The sequence below is a fragment of the Musa acuminata genome, chromosome BXJ3-7 (genome assembly GCF_036884655.1).
Source record: "Musa acuminata AAA Group cultivar baxijiao chromosome BXJ3-7, Cavendish_Baxijiao_AAA, whole genome shotgun sequence".
Taxonomy (NCBI): Eukaryota; Viridiplantae; Streptophyta; class Magnoliopsida; order Zingiberales; family Musaceae; genus Musa; species Musa acuminata.
The window spans coordinates 39,169,961-39,190,076 of NC_088355.1; the positions used below are offsets into that span (position 1 = coordinate 39,169,961).

At 41.5% G+C, this 20,116-nt stretch overlaps 5 protein-coding genes across 13 annotated transcripts; 4 read left to right on the top strand and 1 right to left on the bottom strand.

Moving 5' to 3' along the window:
* Nucleotides 1-163: 163 nt before the first annotated feature.
* LOC135642750 (protein IQ-DOMAIN 3-like) lies at nt 164-5,272 on the top strand. Of its 3 annotated transcripts, none has more exons than XM_065159151.1 (5): nt 164-752; nt 1,284-1,713; nt 2,688-2,909; nt 4,022-4,141; nt 4,328-5,272. In XM_065159151.1, exons 2-5 carry the CDS (start codon nt 1,336-1,338, stop codon nt 5,003-5,005), a joined length of 1,398 nt encoding a protein of 465 aa, XP_065015223.1. In that variant the 5' UTR covers nt 164-752; nt 1,284-1,335; the 3' UTR covers nt 5,006-5,272. The 3 variants fall into 3 exon arrangements, with proteins under 3 accessions (XP_065015223.1, XP_065015224.1, XP_065015225.1); XM_065159152.1 differs by having other exon boundaries at nt 751-876; XM_065159153.1 differs by lacking the exon at nt 164-752 and adding an exon at nt 1,037-1,143.
* A 1,236-nt stretch (nt 5,273-6,508) lies between these two features.
* Nucleotides 6,509-11,833, top strand: LOC135642749 (serine carboxypeptidase-like 27). Of its 3 annotated transcripts, XM_065159149.1 has the most exons (11): nt 6,509-6,657; nt 6,803-7,147; nt 7,231-7,326; nt 7,423-7,515; nt 7,602-7,687; nt 7,770-8,030; nt 8,587-8,714; nt 8,830-8,925; nt 10,279-10,384; nt 10,507-10,643; nt 11,629-11,833. In XM_065159149.1, exons 2-11 carry the CDS (start codon nt 6,805-6,807, stop codon nt 11,672-11,674), a joined length of 1,392 nt encoding a protein of 463 aa, XP_065015221.1. In that variant the 5' UTR covers nt 6,509-6,657; nt 6,803-6,804; the 3' UTR covers nt 11,675-11,833. The 3 variants fall into 3 exon arrangements, with proteins under 3 accessions (XP_065015221.1, XP_065015220.1, XP_065015222.1); XM_065159148.1 differs by having other exon boundaries at nt 6,516-7,147; nt 11,629-11,689; XM_065159150.1 differs by lacking the exon at nt 11,629-11,833 and adding an exon at nt 11,057-11,578 and having other exon boundaries at nt 6,516-7,147.
* Nucleotides 11,834-12,240: 407 nt separating this feature from the next.
* On the top strand, nt 12,241-12,962 carry LOC135642751 (protein transport protein Sec61 subunit beta-like). The gene has a single exon (XM_065159154.1). It carries the CDS (start codon nt 12,389-12,391, stop codon nt 12,716-12,718), a length of 330 nt encoding a protein of 109 aa, XP_065015226.1. The 5' UTR covers nt 12,241-12,388; the 3' UTR covers nt 12,719-12,962.
* A 2,754-nt stretch (nt 12,963-15,716) lies between these two features.
* Nucleotides 15,717-17,145, bottom strand: LOC135643581 (zinc finger protein BALDIBIS-like). The gene is made up of 3 exons (XM_065160711.1): nt 16,637-17,145; nt 16,147-16,561; nt 15,717-16,075 (listed from the first exon to the last, which is right to left on the bottom strand). The coding sequence occupies exons 1-3, from the start codon at nt 16,776-16,778 to the stop codon at nt 15,919-15,921; spliced, it is 714 nt and encodes a 237-aa protein (XP_065016783.1). The 5' UTR covers nt 16,779-17,145; the 3' UTR covers nt 15,717-15,918.
* LOC135643582 (uncharacterized) lies at nt 16,446-20,068 on the top strand. Of its 5 annotated transcripts, none has more exons than XM_065160714.1 (6): nt 17,669-17,958; nt 18,040-18,098; nt 18,855-19,082; nt 19,180-19,243; nt 19,335-19,394; nt 19,767-20,068. In XM_065160714.1, exons 2-6 carry the CDS (start codon nt 18,087-18,089, stop codon nt 19,823-19,825), a joined length of 423 nt encoding a protein of 140 aa, XP_065016786.1. In that variant the 5' UTR covers nt 17,669-17,958; nt 18,040-18,086; the 3' UTR covers nt 19,826-20,068. The 5 variants fall into 5 exon arrangements, with proteins under 5 accessions (XP_065016789.1, XP_065016786.1, XP_065016787.1 ...); XM_065160713.1 differs by having other exon boundaries at nt 17,678-17,958; nt 18,071-18,098; XM_065160716.1 differs by having other exon boundaries at nt 17,887-17,958; nt 18,071-18,115.
* Nucleotides 20,069-20,116: the final 48 nt, after the last annotated feature.

Sequence of the window (20,116 nt, forward strand, 5' to 3'; positions counted from 1 at the left end):
AGAAAGATTCCGTGAGTGGAATATTGTATGAAGGAAAGAGCAGAAGAGCAGCTTTATACCCCATCTTTTTGACGGCAGAAAAGCCACTTGCGACCCCGGTCTAGTCTTTGCCTTCGACCCCACGCACCCGTCCCCCGTCGATTCCAGGTCGACGGCGCTTCCACGAGTCCCATGCGCCTCCCGGGCCCGCCACCCGTGCCGGGTCTTGTGGGGTGAGGTTCCGCTGTCTCGGCCGGGACAGGGGAGCCAAAATCCATGGGCGGGTCAGCTCCCAACGCAAGCAGCAGTTGAGCGCTACTGACCGCACCGGTTGGCTGCCCTATCCAGCGAGATCGGACATTGGTTTCAAGGGGGTTGAGGTGAGGAGGAGAAGGTTCAGAAAGCGAGAGGAATGGAGAAGGGTGCTCCGAATGCGAAAGCTTTTCGCTGTTGTCAAAGAGGGGAAGGCTGGTGGAGGTAGGCCCCGCTGGAGAGGGAGGACCAGGAAGGGGTGGTGGCCTGGTGTCCCCCTCGCGGCCTTGTCCAAGTGTCCAAGATCTAGTCTTTTGTGTCGTTTCTTCCACACGACTCTCGACTCTCGCTTCTCGCCTCTCGCCTGATAGGTGGAGAGAAAAACAGGTTCTCTCCGAGGTCTTTCGCGTGATCGTGCCAGCAACGTATTTCTTGGACCTCATCTCTTTCCGCTGCCTGTTTTCATTTTGGGAAGAAAGGGGGGACCTTTGGTGCTTCTGCTATTTCACCACCAGTACCAGGTAATGGTGATACTGTAAAGCTTTTCCCACTGCCGATTACCAGTTCTTTTTTGTCTCCCCACAGTCTGTTCTTGATCATTTTGGCGTTGCTGTTCCTTTTTTCTTCAGTTATGCGAGAAATTTGGTATGTTTTTTCTGTTTTTTTTGCTTGCTAGCTTCTCTTTCCTTGTCGTGTTGCTTCCGGTGTGATTTAGTCTCTTCTGAAGCTGATTATTCTGGGTAAAAGTTGAAATCTTCGGGAAAATTCCATCCGTGAGGCCCAAAAGAATTTTCTGGTTTTTAGTCTGTTCTTATTCTTTCAGTTTTGCTCTCCTCGTCAAATTTTCTTCTATGGTTCCGTTTATTCTTGGAAAGATGTCACCTTCAGAAACGCTTTGTTACTGCAACGAGAGTAGGAACGCCAATTTAAATCTTTTCTGATATGCGAAACAAAAGTTCTTAGCGGCACAGATAATCTAGTTCTTGTGGTTTCTGGCGGAGATGGGATAACACCGAGTTAGGCTTTGATCGTGCTTGTTTGTTTCTTTGCAGCTTAGGGGAGATCCAGTAGAGAGTACAGGAGACCAAGAGGAGGAAGGAGGCGATGGGGAGAAAGGGGAAGTGGTTCAGTGTTGTGAAGAGTGTCTTGATTCCCAACTGCTGTCAAGGAGATCATGGCAAATCCAAGCATTCCGATCCACTCCCTACAAAAGAAGTGGAGACTACTGCTCATGAGGCTGCTCAACCACTGCCACTGGCGCCCATCGAGGGGGATAAACTGACAGAGAAGGGGGATGAACAGAGCAAGCATGCTTACTCTGTGGTGGCGCTTGCCAGTGCTGTTGCCGCAGAGGCTGCAGCTGTCGCTGCTCAGGCTGCAGCAGAGGTTGTTTGCCTCACCACCTCAACAACTAGGCTCGTAGGTGAACCGAGAGAAGAGGTTGCAGCCATCAAGATCCAGACTGCTTTCAGGGGTTATCTGGTAAAGTTTCTTGTTTCTCTTTTTCCTCCATTATCAAATGTACAATTTGTTTGGTTTCAAAATTCCTCCCTGGGGACAATGGTTGAGCTGTGCTATCATGCATAGAAAGAAAAGGGAAAGTTTTCTTGTTATTTATTCACTTTCAGATGAACTGAACTGCCTTCTGAACGTCACGCAAATATCACCTTATCTGAGAATCAAGGAATCTAGTCACGCTATCATTGTTCACTTTATATATTTAGGGTTTCTAATTTTGATAACTTTCCTACTTTAGTTTGAGTTTGCTAGTGGTAAATGGTCATCCGTTTGGTAAACTGCTTTGTGTTTATTAGACTTGTTTTGTCTAAAGTAAGATCAGCAAGATATTGGATTTTCATTAATTCTTTATTAACTGGATAATGGCAATCATATAAAGTTAATTGCTCAAAATGTGGTTTAAATAAACATATGACTTTTTACATATGGTTTTTTACAGATCTCAATGGTAAAAGATCCATATGGTCGATCCCAAATAGTTGGGACTTACGGTTTTATTGTTGTTGTGCTTAAAATGTATGGTATGCACATTGGCATATAGTACAAAATTGTGGGCACATTATGTTGGAAAACGTCTATTCTATGTGCTATTTTTCACTTTAGTTATGCATGCCAATTTGCTTGACAAATTTTTGTAACGGTATAATCTTCTTTTAAAACAATGCAAGAAAGCATCAAGTTACCATGAAATGTAAACCATTACTCGTGTATTCAAAGACAAGGCTAGTTTACTCCAAGTGCATAGTTCTGCCACATGTGCACAAGCATCAAGTAATGTCATGTACTTATTTAGGGCTACCAAGACCAATGCATTCTAGCATGAATGAACTAGTTTGGCAGTGAATGAAGGCCATTTTTTAATTTCTCTTTTGCTATCTTACCTGATCTGTTATTGTTGATGATTTGAACCGTTGTCTTTTGTTGAAAATTTTGTCAAGGCAAGAAGAGAATTGCGAATTCTGAGAGGACTGTTTAGGTTGAAGAGACTAGTTGATGGAAATGCTGTGAGGTCTCAAACCTATAACACCTTACATTGCATGCAAAAAATGGCAAGAGTTCAGACACAGATACGTGCAAGGAGGATCAGAATGGCAGAGGAAAACCAGGCTCTCCAGAGGCATCTGCAACGGAAATATGAAAAGGAACTAGAGAAAGTGAAGGTGAGTGTGCATTTTATGTTAAAATCTCATATAACACAGCTCTTGATGCTCAGAAATCTATGATATCTGCATGTTTTCTTCGAAAAAGCTGTGTAAACTTGTAAGATCTGGGAAGGAAATTAATTTCTTTATGCTACTTCACAAGAGTGAGGACTTGCATGTTAGGAAATAACCACATTAGTTTCAAATAATGCTACTTATTTACTCTATTCTAATTCTGAGCCTTTTAGATGGTATAATACCTTCATGTATGGGGGGTGAACAACCCTGTATCTAGTTTGACGATTGGGCTAATTAGGCCTGAAATTTAACATTCCCAAACCTACCCGAAATCTGCTCTATTTCTTGATTGCAATGGGAATCTTTCCCCCATTTCTGCATTATCCAAGCATAGGATCCCTAGTTCCCACTTTGCCAACCCCATTATTCCTCATTGTATAGAAGAGAGAGGAGATGACGCGAGCGAGGGGGGGAAATCTGTGCCAAACTGCATCTTGCATTGTCAAAATCCAGGTTTCCTCAAATCAAACCTGAACAACCATGAGCTGGGGAATACCCCACCCCAATTAGGTCAGGTTCCATTCAGCACCGCATGGATTGGTTCCAGTCTTCCACCTTTTCTTGTATTTTGTTTGGTCGATAATGCTCTTAAACTATCTTGGTCCCATTTTAATGGTAAATTTTGCAATGTAGCAATCAATTAACTAGTTAGTCTCTAAAAGATTACATTCCACCAAGACAATTAGCTAAGTGCTTATCAAGTCATTCTTTCGGTATCTTGTACAGGTCAAATTTAATGTAATAATATGCATTGTAAAGCTAACTGCACAAAATAAACAACTAGGGTTTCAATTTGGCCATACTAATTTAGTTTGTACATCCACTGCTAGTAAGTTATACGACATCATTTTGGAAAGTCACTTGCACTGATTATGCAGTTATCTTAATGATGATATGTACAATTTTACATATTTTACAAATCTACGTTGAGGTACCATGACTGTTATCTATCCATGTGTTCTCACATTTCACATCTCGTGAACCTGTATTGCTGTCCTTTCATCCAAACTGAATTTGCCATATTTTGACTAATGGTTAATGTTGAAGTACAGATCGAAGAAGAATGGGATGATAGTCTTCGGTCCAAAGAGAAAATTGAAGCAAATCTAGTGAACAGACAAGAAGCTGCTGTAAGAAGAGAAAGGGCACTAGCTTATGCATTTTCTCATCAGGTAGTGGGCATTTCAACTCCTTAATGCATATTCATTATCCTTGCTATTCCAGTTCTCAAGTTTCTTCATTGTACTAGCATGATGATTAACTATATATTAGGTATTATTTGCTGTATTTTCTTTCCTACTAGTATTTTGTACTTTATTCTGTACTGCAGTAATGATTTAATGCATTTTCTGGCACAGTGGAAGAGCTCTTCCAGATCCTTGACTCCAACATTCACCGACCCAAGGAATCCGCAATGGGGTTGGAGCTGGTTGGAACGGTGGATGGCAGCAAGGCCATGGGAGAACCACAGGATAACAGAAACCAATGATCATGACTCCATAAGGAGTGCCACCTTCAGTCTCATCGGACAAACAATGAAACGGCGCGACACTAGCTTGGAACGCACCCCATCAGCAATTCGGAAATCAAGCCGACCTCCCAGCCGCCAGTCACCCATGACACCACAATCTAAGCCACGGTCCAGAAAGATATCGCTGAGTCCAAGAGGTGGTCGACGCTTGGTAGATGAGGATGCGAGGAGCATGGTCAGCTTTCAGTCTGAGCGGCCAAGGAGGCACAGCATTGCAGGATCATCAGCGAGAGACGACGAGAGCCTGGTGAGCTCACAGTCCATTCCGAGCTACATGGCATCCACAGAATCAGCTAGAGCCAGGTCCCGGTTCCATAGCCCACAAAGTGACATGGCTGACACTCCGGGGAAGAGATCTATTTGCTCAGTAAAGAAACGCCTTTCTTTTCCTATGGCTGACGATAACAGTATATCATCTCCTGCAGCAAGGATTAGGCGCTATTCAGAGCCTCCTAAGGTAGACATTTCCCTAGTGAATAACGAGGAACAATCAGTGGAGAATTGAGTTAGTTCATAACCTATGGGGGAGTCTTGGTGCTATGCCCTGTATGTGTGCGTGTGCGCGTCATTGAGAGTTGGGTTCATTGTTGTTGATATGGCTTGTTTGTAGCCTAGGGTTCTTAGCTTTCTTGTGTGTGTATGTGTGTGTTAGTGAATGTGCTTTGGCTTTTGATTGCAGGCACAAGCAATGTGTGGGTTGCCTTGGATGTTGCTTGTGAATCTGTCAGAATCTGACTTGATGTTGTATCCATTGCTGAAATGTTTTCTCCAACATCTGTTTCCCTTCCCCTTCCCCTACCAGACAGAGGAGTCTTTTAGAGATCCCACTATCCATGAGTGTCAACTGTAAGAGAACCAACTGTTTGGCTCAATATATCATTGGCTGGTGAGCATTTAGGAACCTATATTTCTGAAGCTGGTTCACTTCATAAATGCTATCTGCATGCTTCTAAGAGATGCTGTTGTGGTTATGAAGCAGGAGACAGACACTGACCTCCCATGTCTTCCCAGTTGTTGGCTTCCTACATTGTTGCTCCAAATTAATCCATCATTGTAGCAGATGGACAGAGCAGGAAAGGCCATACAAAGACAATAGAAACTCCAGAACTTTTTCTTGTGGAATACATGAAGGCTAATAGTTTGCCATCTGATACTGTTTTATTAGCAAAGTGAACCTTTTGCACTTCTGTAAAGAGGAATTTAGGCCTTAAAAATCCTTGAAAGCATGCTTTCTGTGTCAGAGCTGTTCGTGATCTGTTCTCTGCCATTCATTTGTTTGAAGAGCTGCTTCAGAGTTCAAATTACTTCTTTGCTATCAGTCTTTTTCGTCCAAGAGAAGTTACAGTTTCCATGAATCATTCCTCATCTATCCCTGCTATTTCCTTGACACTCGCGACCAGATTGCTATCTGGCCACCTGCCTGATTCCCATCAGTTCATCACAGTTGAGCAGCATGTTTCATGGAGACATCCAAGAACCATGCTGATATTGTACCTACGATGAACCATACCGGTGGATAGCTAAATGATGAACACAGCCGTACGATCAGCACAAGATCCGTAAACTTCCTCACCGGAGAACCAAGTCGATGCAGGCAGCAGCGACGCTACCTGCGCAGCAGATGACACCGCCGTCATCTTCCCGAACAAAGCGGATTCAGGACGGCAGCGATGTCATCTCTCCTGCGAAGGCAGCACTCCGATGCTGAGTCCATCCCTTCTCTCTGCCAATGGCTTCAGCGGGTTGGATCATGGATGGCATGACACTTCACGGACGGAGCTCAGTCTTCTGCTGTCAGCAAGCATCAGCTGCGATGTGTCTTCTTCTCATCGATTCGTGCGTGCGATTGATTGGGTACAAGAGAATGAGCGAGTGGGGGGTCGTTAATTATTATCATTAAGTTTAGTTTTAATTTGGTCTTATAGTTCTAATCATGTCATTAATATTTCAAGGTCGGTGGTAAGTGACGTCAGCATTTATGTCTTCTTCTCCCACCTTTGTCACTGCTCGAGCGGTGGTGAATGCCTCTCTGACAGAGCTTCGGAGAGGTTTCTTACTGCCACCGCCAGCGATGGCAACCTTCTGCATGTGCTCCCCTTCCTTGTCGCCCAAACAAAAGCGAAGTCGCAACAGATCTCGTGGCCATCATGAGTTAGGGTGAGGAATCCATCGCTCTTTTGTGGCCATCATGAGAATGTCAACTGTCTTCACTGCCCCCACCACTCCCTCCCCTTCCTTTAATTCCCTGCCTCCTTTGGATCTCACTGCGAGCCACGGCGAATGGGGATCTCGACCTTTACAGGCATGTCGCCGATGCTGTGGCTGCTGCTGTCGCTGTCGGTTCAGCTGAGATGCGGGCTGTCGGCGGACCAGGAGAGCGACCGGATCGGCCAGCTGCCCGGCCAGCCCGCCGTCGCCTTCGAGCAGTACTCCGGCTACGTCACCGTCGATCCCCGCCGCGGCCGCGCCCTCTTCTACTGGCTCGTCGAGGCCCCGCCCGCTGCCCAGCCTGCCCCCCTCGTGCTCTGGCTCAACGGCGGCCCCGGATGCTCGTCCGTCGGCTACGGCGCTTCCGAGGAGATCGGGCCTTTTCGCATCCGCCCCGATGGCTGGACTCTTGACGTCAATCCTTACGCTTGGAATAATGGTGATCATGTTTGTTCGTTTGATCGACTGATCGGTCGAGTTTAGGTTTTGATTTGTTCCTCGAACTGGTGGTTGGTTTTGCAGTGGCGAACTTGTTGTTCTTGGAGTCTCCTGCGGGCGTCGGCTTCTCGTACTCCAATACATCCATGGATCTGTACACTGCTGGTGACATGAGGACAGGTTGTGATTACATAATGGCGTGATCTTATTGGTAATGAACAATTTAGGGCTATTTGATTTCAATTTTCTTGATCTTTGTCATTAATTTCATTGTAGCGATGGATGCATATGCTTTTCTGGTGGACTGGTTTCAGAGGTTTCCTCAGTACAAGTACAGAGATTTCTACATAGCAGGAGAGAGTTATGCAGGTAATTGACTGGGAATGGTTCTCTTAGCATTCAGCAGTGTGTTGAGGAGATCTCACTTGAGCTATTGTGGTCTCATTTGATTTCAGGGCATTATGTTCCTCAGTTGTCCCAGCTTATCTACAGGAGAAATAAAGGGATTCAGAACCCCTTCATTAATTTGAAAGGGTTCATGGTATTATCCAAAATCTTCATGAAGTGCATTCTATTATTCATTCACATATATATATTGATATAATGAATATGTGTGATTTCAGGTGGGCAATGCTGTTACTGATGATTACCATGATTATTTGGGTACATTTGAGTACTGGTGGACGCATGGCCTGATCTCCGATGGCACCTACCATGATCTGAATGCCACATGCAATCTCCAATCCTCAGAGCATCCTTCGGTTGAGTGCGTGAAGAACCTCAATGCAGCCACTGCAGAGCAGGGCAATATCGATCCCTACAGCATATATACTCAACCTTGCAATTCATCTAGGTCTCTTAAAAGTAGCCTAAATGGTCGCTATGTAAGATCTCTAGCACCGCAACATTCCTTGTCTTGCAAATCATATAGTACGAATATGGATGTGATAGTTTGACAACTATATGCTTTTATTTTTGTCATACGAATCTTGCTAATAAAGCTAAATACAACAACAACAACAACAAGGCCGGTAGTCCCAACTATTTGGGATCGGCTATATGGATCTTTTACCATCATTGAGATCCGTAAAATGCTATATGTTTAGTTAAGTTTAATGTACTTAAATATTTATTTATAGTTTGTATTAAAGTCTTTAGGTCTTCCTCTACCTCTCCTCGTACCACTAACGTTAATCATTTTATCTTATCTGAATATTGTATTTGGAAGTCTTCGAAGGCTAAGTGCATGCTTAAAATTGGTAAAGATTGATCCAAAGGCAAATAGGCAGATCAACGTATGTGCACTTTGAATATCAGTTTTGTTCTCAATTATATTGCTCTTCATGGTTTGTTACATGTTTAGTCTATATACATGCTCAAATATGAACTTTGGGTCATCACACATGTTTATATCCCTTATTTCTCATCTATACTATTCAGCCTTGGATGTCAAGAGCATATGATCCCTGCACTGACAGATACGCCAAAGTATACTACAATCGTCCCGAAGTGCAGAGAGCGCTCCATGCAAATGTTACAGGAATTCAATATCCTTGGGATACATGCAGGTTTTTCATATACCATGAATAAAATTTGATTTGTCTGACATTTTTCTCATGAACATTCAAATAGTGGTCTTTGATTCAGTGACAACTGACATTATATGTTTACCTCCGTCGTCAGTGATATTGTAGGAAACTATTGGGCAGATTCTCCTAGGTCCATGCTACCTATTTATCAGGAGTTAATTGCAGCTGGTCTAAGAATATGGATGTTCAGGTCCATTTTCTTTCTCACAACATAATTTTCTTGCATCTAGTCTTGAGATTAATTCCTAAATTATCCAACCTTGTCTGGTATGTGAAATATATTTCTACCAGTCACAGGCTTTATCAGGTACCAAACTTTGACTAAATCAATAAGAAAAGTAAATTATTTAGTCTGATTGAAGATGACAGTTGCCGAGTTATATATAACAAGTAGATTGAAGCTTGCTTTACTTGGAACATATGTAAAACTGAGGTGGGAACTCATCTGAAGTATTTTATTCTTTCTTTTATCTTAGAATGTTAGATATCTATTAATTATTTCAGTTCTATATATTTAGCAAGAAAAAAGTTCCTTATAATACTTAATTCAACTAGCTACTTTCTCTTAAATCAGCTTGAAAATCCTTCTGTATGCAGTTTAAGGTTTTCTACAATAACAACGTTTTTTTTTCCCTTTTGTTTTGACAATTCTAATATGTCAACATTCATTTGTTGAACGTAATAATTCAGTATCGTTGATAGCATTTGGTGTTTAAATTGCAAAATACAAGGATGATTAATTGAAATATATTATGTATATGTGTATTTTAGCAACTTTCATTGAAGAAATCTGTCAATGGAACCCAAATGGATCTATCTTTTCATTCAAGAAAGTTTTTATAAGACATATAAAACCTGCCAAATAAATTTTATTTCATGCTTAAATTGGAAGATGCTCGTACACAGGACTGCACACAAACTCTTCTCTTTTCTGTGAACTAGTGTTAAAATTGCAACTTTAAAACTATGTTCCAGGTATATTCCTCAGATCCTTCCCACAACGTCCTCCTTTTACCAGCCTTCTGTGATACTGCAGATCACCATCATTTATTCAGTCCTGACTGCTGATAATGTGCACTTTGGCAGAAGTGCTTTCCACGCTTTTGAGATATATGTTAATTATATAAGACTCATCCTTTAGTATGCACATATGATGAGTGGTTGTAGCTGTAATATTAGTATGATATATATCCCTTGCCAAGAGAATATGCAATACATGGACTTTTAAAATCAACCTACTGATTTAAGATAAAAAATTCTTGTCCCTTCATGCGGAAGTAAAATAAAAAGAAGGAACTTTAAAAGCTCGAATACTATGGGAATGGACAACATATTTTAATCATGATACCGGCTATGACAAACCAATCACAAAATATCTCCTTGGTGCTAGATAAGAATGAAGCTAATTTCATGATCAATAAGATTCTTCAAACTGCTTCTGAAGTGTTAATTTCTTCCATCTCTGCTCCTGATGGTTACATTGATTTTATCTTTTTCATGTTCCTCATTCATCCTGTTGCTACTCCATGTGCTTCCTTGGCAGTGGAGACACTGATGCGGTGGTACCTGTGACTGCAACTAGATACTCCATTGATGCTCTTAACCTCCAAACCCTAATAAGTTGGTATCCTTGGTATGACAAAGGAAAGGTCAGTTGGGAAAAATCCTTCTTTACGATGTTCATTCTGGCACCAACGTATACTTGAATGAATCCATCTAATTACTAATCAAGATGTTTTTTCTTTCAACTCTATGCTTCATTGTTTAACAGGTTGGTGGATGGAGCCAAGTTTACAAAGGTTTGACATTTGTGACGATTATGGGAGCAGGGCATGAAGTCCCTCTTCATCACCCTCGGCAAGCTATGATACTATTTAGACAATTCCTAAAGAATCGCCCCATGCCAAGGTAAACCACAGAGCATGACAGACTAGGCAATCATACACAGAAGATTAAGCGGAGCAAATCTGCAAAATCATAGAATCCATGATTAATATATTCTTTTCACATCATAACTCTTTTGATTCGATTGGTACTCTTCTTAGGTTATTGAAATTTTTAGCAACCAATGTACCATCAGGTGTCAATTAAGGTTGGCCAGAAAATAAATACTAGGCGCAGCGATAAGGGGTATTACATTTGTATTTATTAGCATGTCATGAAGAAATCTTATCTCTCAATGGAATTGCACTCGTCGATTTACTGTAAGAAACATGCTGCCTTTATTAAATTTCTACTAGCAACTCCATCGTTTCTCAGAAAAATCATACCATTTGATGGATCAAATATACCATGAATCATCTGCTTACATGACTTGACAGATGACTTCCCTGATACCAGCAAATTGCTCATAAAGGATAAAGGTATATGATAATGGAAGAAAAACAAGGTTGATGGTAAAAGGTGAGAAGAAAATGTATTTATCCTACTATGATTGATTTATTAGTTTTTCAGAAACAAATTCACTGAGAGTCCGTTGCTCACAAATATAATGTCCTTTTATGACTATCATTTTATTTCCAAGAAGTTTATATTATTAGATACCCTAGACATATGATAAGAAATATTCTGAGATAACATATGTGTTGTTTGTTAATGATGCATGATATGATTTTGGGCAATGTTCATATACCACGAACTATATAGCTGACAACAAGGCATTGAGGCACAGGGTCTCAAAGGATATTGGATTTATCAAACTAGTTGAATAGGCTTTCTTGCTATCATCCTCACAAGCAGCTTAATCTTGCTGTATCAGTTGCATATGTAAGAAACTGGCACATCAATATCAAAATGCAGCAACATTCAATATGTAATTTCTTACTATTGTGCTTGGTTGTCACTGCAAACAGTAGTATTTGTTGCAGTCAATTCATTGCTGTTTACTATGCAGTTTCTCCAGAACAAAAACTACAATCACCAGTTGGAGGAAGAAATAATTTCTCACTTTATTCAATTTATAAAGTGCTTGTCAATGTTTCATTCACTGTATCCTTTATAATTTCTCATTTTGATATGATTAGGCATTGCAGCTGTTTGGATGAGCATATTATGGCAGGGAAGTTGATGAACCAACTCATAAGCCATTACTTACCTTTATTCATGAAAGCAGATAACACATTGAATTTGAATCATTATGCCACATGATTTGAAGACTGAAACCAAACACTTCTTGTCTACCTAAATGTGTTAGATAAGATAACATGATATGTTACTGCTGATGAATGCTCATTTAAGATGGTTTTCTCACCTTATTAGCCAATTCTTTTTGTTACCCTTGGAACGTGACCTGAAGCGCGACCCGCGTGGTGATTAGGGGGAGACATGGGCTCCTGTGGGACCCAGGACATGTGGTCATCCAAGTGGACTGTGACGCTTTCTTACGCTAAACCGCCGGAACACCGCAATCCGGCTACCGTATCAGACCGGATGGTGTGACCTACTCGGATCTCATACCACTACGTTAGTTTGTTGCACGGGGTCTTTCTGTTGGACCCATTTAATGGGTCAGTAAAGGAGTAGGTAGGTGGGTTGGTTAACGGGTAAGTCTTTCGCCAAAAAAGGAAATTACAATAAGAAGAAGAAGCCTAGGTTTTTCCGGTTACCCTTTCTGGCGTGTTTTGATTTCTTCGATCTACCGATCTCGCGGTGGAATGGCGAGGGGAAGCTCGCAGTCGCAGACGGCGTCGTCGGCGGGGGGTGGGGCGCGGCCGGCCACGGTGGGGCCTCGTGGGACGCCCGCGGCGGCGGCGGGGATGCGGAGGCGGAGGCTGGGTGGCGGCGGCTCCGCCGGGGGGTTCGGAGGCGGCGGCGGCGGCGGCGGGGGGGGGAGCAACATGTTGCGCTTCTACACAGACGACGTCCCCGGGCTCAAGATGACGCCCACGGTCGTCTTGGTGATGAGCCTCTGCTTCATCGGCTTCGTCACCGCCCTCCACGTCTTCGGCAAGCTCTACCGCTACCGCTCCTCCGGCGGCTCTTGATCCGCCGACCCCCGATCTATTGGCGTACGCCGGAGAAAACTATGTAACAGTTCGTGATCGCTTACCTTTTGTCTTTCCGCTTTTTGATTGATTCTATCTCGTGTTGTTTTGATCTGAGGGTTTGAAGAAAGAGTACTTCCGAAATGGAGTCTCATCTCTTCGTAGGCTCTGATCTTTTGCACCAAGCTTATCTTTCCTGTTCTCGCATTAATTTGCTCATATATTACATTGCATGTTCTCTTTCTGCGATTGTTCATACATATTTCAGCTCTTTGTTCATACACATTGTTCATACATATACAAGCAATAGATTGTTCATGCATATATCAGCTCTTTGTCAATTACATAACACTCGTTGATGACTAAACCTTCAAAAAAACATGTAAATCAAGCATTTGATGATTCGTAAAAAGATATCGAATGAGGCTTTGAACCCTCAACCTTCGCAAATGGGGTTTCTGCCTCAAATTGCTCAACCGAGCTAGTTTTACCTTTGTGCCAAGATTAGCTGGGCACTGCTACTATGGAAAAGAAAGTGATGTCACCCTGGATTGTCTGAGGGATCTTCTTGAGGCCTCATTTTGGAGAGTATTAATGAAGCTGAAGATAATATTCAATTCATATAATTGGAAGACAGAGAGATTCATTGAATAACAATTAAGATTATTTGATGGATGACAATGACTTGATTGTGTGTGTGTTTTTTTTTTCGGTTATTTCCTCCAAGTCCTCAAGAACCTGATAAAGTTTACAAGGTGAGGAGCATTTGCTAGCTCTAGCTTTTCAGAGTGGAAAGGGCTATAGACGGCTTAAAAGTCGGAAATGTAGGATAGAATTGGTGACACTAATAATATTCTGACTTCAAGAACTCAATTCCAATGATATAGTCTAAAGACGTTTACCCTTCCAAACATGTTTGGTAAATGGGACTCAGTATTGAGTTGTCTAAGGATGTTAGCTGGATTGTTTGATTCACTCTTTCAAAGATCCCTTATTTTGGACAAGCTTGAGATATATTAGGATGATGGTTTTTATTCATCTCCAATCAGCTATGGCAGTTTGTGATTTAAATGTTGGCTTAAGACTTGATTCTCTATAGAGTTTCTTCTTGCTTCTTGTTGGATGTTGTTTTAGATATGAGCATTGTTACATGGACTTCATGCCCAAACCCAATCTGTGTTGTATGTGTATCTTCCTTGTGCAAGTCATTCATTTATCAGACTCTTAAACTAGTCCAGTATTAAATGGTATACCGATAGCCACTGTGGCTACACAGTAGCTACTATATTCTGGCTCAGAGAAAAGAGTAATTGCAATGCTTAATTTTGGCTGTACTGCTTCAATAATGTTCGATCTGGGTCCACTTAGGATGTGGGCTGTAAGGCACTCAGTGTCCTATTTCAAATGCACCGCTGGAAGTTTTTTTGGCATGCCAAAGAAAGATAAGATGTTTTATCATCTTGTTAGCAATCTGATTGGCGTACAATTTCATGAAAACCTTTTGAAAGTTAAGGAGGTTTAAGTGGCTTTTAAAATCTGGTGAGTTCAAGGATCTTGAGAGGCCATATTACCCATGCTTGCAAATTTGTCTAGAGTCTATGTTCCATTTTCTAAAAGAACCGGAAATTTTTGTTCATTATATAGTTCGGTGTTGTCGAAAAGTTGTAAGGCACACTTGTCATGTTAATGTTTTAGTCACTACCCGAAGAAATTTATGCTTACTAATCTTGGAAAGCTTCAAAAAAATTGAAGTTAGTGATGATCTGACCAAAGTGTTTGCTTATATCTGACTCATCAATACTATTCCATACAGATTTGTGGAGATTGGCAGTGAAATGTTCATTACTGTCGAATCGGTACTCAGAAGAATACCATTTTCTTTTGCCAATTTTGATCCAATTTATCTTCCTACAAATTTCATCACCTTTTTACTCATTTCTAGTCGTTGCTGTCCAAGTAGATATAGCTATTAGTTCAAAGTAGTGATCTTGCAGCTAAAATAAGCAATTGCTATCTTCATGATAATATAACTTTTATATTCCAAGCGGTATGTGCATGTTATTTATCTTTTTGATTGTTGATATGGAGTGGAGTGCCCAGAAATAGTTAACTGTGAGATAGTATTCTCTGCTTAGCTACCAATATGGTCAGAAGAACTCTCTTATGCATGGATTCTTGCTTCCTAATATATCCAAAGGTATCTCTTTATGTTTAGTTTTCATATAGAAGAAAACTTTAGTGGATCATATTTCTCTTTAGTTAATATGTTACATTCAAACATCCTAAAAACTTGTTGTTGTTGTGTTACATTCAAACAAAACTTGGAATGAATCCTATAGACTGTTTCAGATGTTTAATGCAGTCATTATTGCATAGCATGATGACAAAAGATAGTTGTTCATCTTATACAAGAATAGCTTTTATGATGCTGAGTCTGATCATACTATCTTTGCTTGACTTGAGCAGTATATTTTCCTTTGGTATGAAGTGGAGAAGATTTGTGTGCCATGTGATGACAATTTGAACTGCTGTTGTTTCTTCCATTTTATTGTGCTTCCTATAGGCTCTCCAGAATAGTATATGCATATGTCAAGAGGGTTATCATCATCTCTAAAATGAGAATATTTATTTGAATTAAAAATATTTTAAGTATATAAAATAAAGTAATTAAAAATTATATATATTGTTAGAAAATATTATTCTTAGTGTTCGTCATCTAAGGCTAATTATCTCTTTTAATTAATTATTTTTAGTATCTCGATATTTATATTAGGATCTTTATATTTATAAAAATAAAATAATTAGATCTTTATATTTTTAAAAATTATATTAAGATCTCTATATTTATAGAAATAAAATATTTAAACTTATTTTTTCTTATGTTTCTATCTTATTTCAATTTATCGTTGAATATATTCGATATTTTTATCAATTGAATCGACAATATGAGAAAAAAATAAAATAAAATAAAATATTTTAATTTTTAAAAGTATAAAAATTAAAATGTAAGGGATAATCTTTAATTGCCCATTGTCATTGAACATGACTCACCCAATAAAAATATACTATGATGGAGTATCTATCATGCATCAGATTGTTCGAGTTGTATCTCGTCATGCATTTGCATCAAATCTATTACAAGATGGGGTGCGTTCTGCACCCAATGCCTTGAGCCTATGCATCCGAGCTATGGAACTGCATCAGCCGCCTTTGTTCCCCGCTCGCTCCGTCGATCGCCCCCACAAGCTCGGAAACAACAGCTCCCCATTCACAGTGCTCGCCTCCCTCTCCTCCGCCGTTGTCGTCGTCGTCGCCGTCGCCTCGCACGCCGCTTGGTGGGCCAACAAGCTGTCCTTCCTGCTTCCACCGGCAACTAACCATATCATCCTCCCGCGGGCGAAGCGATTTTGAGCGAGGCGTTCGTTTACCTGGCGAAGAGGGTGCCGCAGTGGCACTCGTACTCCCGGGTGCCGCAGATCTTGGTGTGCGCTTTCCAGTCCGCCCGGACGGCGTACTTCTTGGGGCACCGCTCGCACTCCCACTTCTTCTCCCCGTGCTTCCGGCTGTAGTGCTTCTTGATCCCCGTGAGGTCCCCGAGCGCCCGGGACGGGTCGTGGTACACGCAGCTCGCCTCCGGGCACACGTACACCCGCCGCCTCGCCCTCGCCGCCGCCTCGTCTGACGACGCCTTCTTCGCCGCGAAGTTCCACGGCAGGTTGTGCCCGCGGCGGTGTATCTGGAGGTTCTGATCCCGCCGGAACTCCTTGCCGCAGACCTCGCAGACGAAGCTGCTCGCCGCCAGCAGCGTCCCCGGCGACAGCGCGATCACCTCCGCCTCCGGATCTGCACCGCACCGGAACTGGTAAGCTTTTAATCGATGAATCGATCAAGAAATCGAGAAAAAGACAAGGGTTTTGCCTGGGGTTCCCGGAAGATTCCTCTTTCGCTTAGGCCTCCGATCGATGAGAGGATCTCGATCGTTGCTGGGGTTAGGGTTAGGGTTAGGGTTAGGGCTCGGATATGGACTAAAATTAGGGTTCGGGATCTCGTCCGACACCATCTTCTACCTCTCTCGACCTCCTCTTCCTCGTGAATGACTTCCTCGGTGGAAGACGACGACGACGCGACGCAACGGAGGCGTCGCTGTGGGCGAGAGACACGCTTCTGTTGTGGCACACTGGTAGTGGACGAATTCCGAATAGCTGACTGGTCACTGTGAGTGGGGCCGTCGGATGTGACGGGAGAGAGCTGAGAGATCGACACGTCAGGTGATACAGCTCGGTCACTTCTGTGAACGGATGAGCTCGTGTAAGATTCACAATAAGAAATCACATAAAATGGAAGCCGAATCAACTAATTAGGCGACCTCCCATTTGTGGATGTCTTGGACCAAACGAACACATGGGCCTATGTCTGTTTGGGTCATGTCGGAATCAATGTAAGTGTTGATCCCATGTGTAGACTTTGGCAGAGGGTGCGAATTGATTTGACGAACTATTTGAGATCAATTAGAAATTATTTTTATTATTAATCGATTTAAGATTTTTGTTCATATGATGTGATATAAATCGTCACATATTAGAATGGTTTATTATAATTAAATAAACCATGTTAAATTGACAAGTTAGAGAAAATTGATGTGATTGAAAAATCAATTGAAATTTATACGAAGAATCACATAATGAAAATTATAATTTGCAATCCAAGATGTGATTGAAAAATCAATTTAAAGAATCAAATAGTGGAAATTAAAATTTCCAATCAAAGATCTGACTGAAAAATCAATAGGAATGCATGAGAATCAAACAATGAATATCCAAATAAAAGCAGTAAAGAAACGGATTGATGGATTTGACAAGAGAAGGCTCAGGTGGGCCCGGTCGATTGATGAGGTGAAACACCACGTGGTGGCGGAGCCCACCTACGGGAACACCTCTCCCTCCTCGACTTCAAGACGCGTAGTAGGTGTCCTTTCCTTCGCTTCCCTTCTCCCCCCTCTCCTCCCAAATCCTATTTGATCTCCTCTCGCCCTCTCAATTCCAATTCTTCCCCTTTCCCCTCTTAGAACAGTCACTCAATCTCATCGCCTCGACTCTCCCTTCGATCTCGTGAGGAGACGGGACAGGGATGGAGGTTCGGAACGTGGACAACGCGTCCGCCCCGCCGCCATCGCCGGCGCCCTCCTCCAAGCAGCCCAAGCCTCCGCCTAATCCCGTCGACACCGCCTCCGTCTCCCAGAGGTCCATCCGAACCCTCCCTCCCTTTCTTCGTTCCTCTGAATTGTTTCTTTGCTTTATTTAGGGGTTCTTTTTTATGATTAGATCGGTTTCCGATTGACGTTTCTCTTCGCAGGCTTCAGAAGGAGTTGATGGCTCTTATGGTGTGTTTTCTTCTCTAGTGCGTAATTTTGTCGATCTCTTTATTCTCTGTAGATCGAATATGATATGTTGTCGTCATAGATTACAAATGATGCAAAGGCAGATTTAAATTCTCAAGTGTTGCAGCATCTTTCATGTAGTTTTAGTTTCGTGATATGGGATGTATGAATTTGTTGTTTGACCGATCGATCGATCGATCGATCATTACTTCCAATACGAACTTGGGAATCCTCCTTTACTTACATTTAATTAAATCCCAATCCCAATCCCATTAGGGTTTCTTTCTGCATTTGGTTTCGCATTGTTGTCGATGGCTAAAACTCCTGGCCTTCTTTGTTCTGGTCTGTTATCAATTATCAGGATGCTCTATGTTGGTAGTGCCTATTTCTGCTAACTGGATCTGCAAGTTCTGAAGTTGCTTATGAAGCTTTTGATAAAGGCTAATCATGTTTTGAATTGAAATCAATTTGATCATTTAAACATGAAACATCAAAATTTTGTTATACGGATTAATATTTTCTTTGCTTATTATTCCTATGGGTAATGCTATATGGATTAATATGTTCTCCATGTGTGTGACCCTCTAAGAACATCTAATTACTATCTGGTACATGCTCTTTGCAGAAGAGAACCCTTTGCGATGAATTAATTTTCTTTAGCATGGATTTGGAGACTCGGTAGATTACTTTTGCGGTTTTGAGTCTTCCTCCAGTATCAATATTCCTATGTTGGTATCTGATAGTTTTTTCGATCCACAGATGAGTGGAGATACTGGAGTATCAGCATTTCCTGAGGGTGAAAATATATTCTCTTGGATTGGTACAATCGAGGGAAGCAAAGGAACTCCTTATGAAGGCTTGTCGTACAAGCTTTCTCTGAAGTTCCCGTTGGACTATCCATTCAAGCCACCACTGGTTAAGTTTGAAACTCCATGCTTCCATCCAAATATTGATCAATGTGGCAACATTTGTTTAGATATCCTTCAGGTACTCTGCTGTTTAGCTGTACTATTAGGAAACTACTACCATGCTAATGTGGTGTGCTATACTTTTTACTCATGATATTTCCTGTGCTCTGACCTAGGAAATGTGGTCGTCCGCCTATGATTGCAGAACGATCTTGTTATCTATACAGAGCTTGTTAGGAGGTAAATTGGATCTTTTTGATGATATGTGATGGCACTTTCTCGTCTAACCGGATGTTCTATCGTGTTGATTTTGGATTATTTCATTTGACAGAACCCAATAATGAGAGCCCTCTCAATTGCTATGCTGCAACACTGTGGAGCAATCAAGAAGGTTTATATGTTTTCTCTATCCTTGACTCGTTACTACTATTCTTATCCGTTTTCTCAGCACTCCATTATATACAGCACAAACAAACCTGTGAAGGAAATGCATTTTGAAGTTTTGAGCAATAAGGTTTTTTTTTTTTTTTTGGGATATATTGTTGGTGAACATTCAGAGGTAAAGTTCTGCTTAAGAGGTGCTGTCTCTGATTGCTGAAATTCCGTTAAAAATGATATTGTCATTTCTTTCGATGGGATCCTTTTCTGTGCTTGTCAATAGTCGTCTGTTAATTTATCTTCCCGTAACATGCGTGGTTAGTTTATCTAGAATCGCTACTTTGGTATGCGCTCGACCTGTACTCATGTTTCTTTGTGCTAACAGATTACAAGAAAATGGTGCATAAGCAGTACTCCAGTGGTGGCGAAGCATTAGAAAGCTGAATGTGACTCCATCATACGACTGTAACACCTGAACAGTTGGAGCGAGACTCCTTTCAGACCTCAACAGTACATTTCTCGTTATTTCTTCCTTTTACTAAAGACAACCGTCTATGTATGCTTCTTTCTTTTCTCAGTCTTTCAGTCTGTAAAATTAAGGAGACCTCGATTTGATGTTTATAAGCATTTGGGAGAAGTATCATACAACTGATAAGGTGGTTGGAAGTCATACCATAATTCTCGCTAGTTTTGTGTTTTGACTTTTGATCGATTGCTTTTCTCATATCAGAAGTT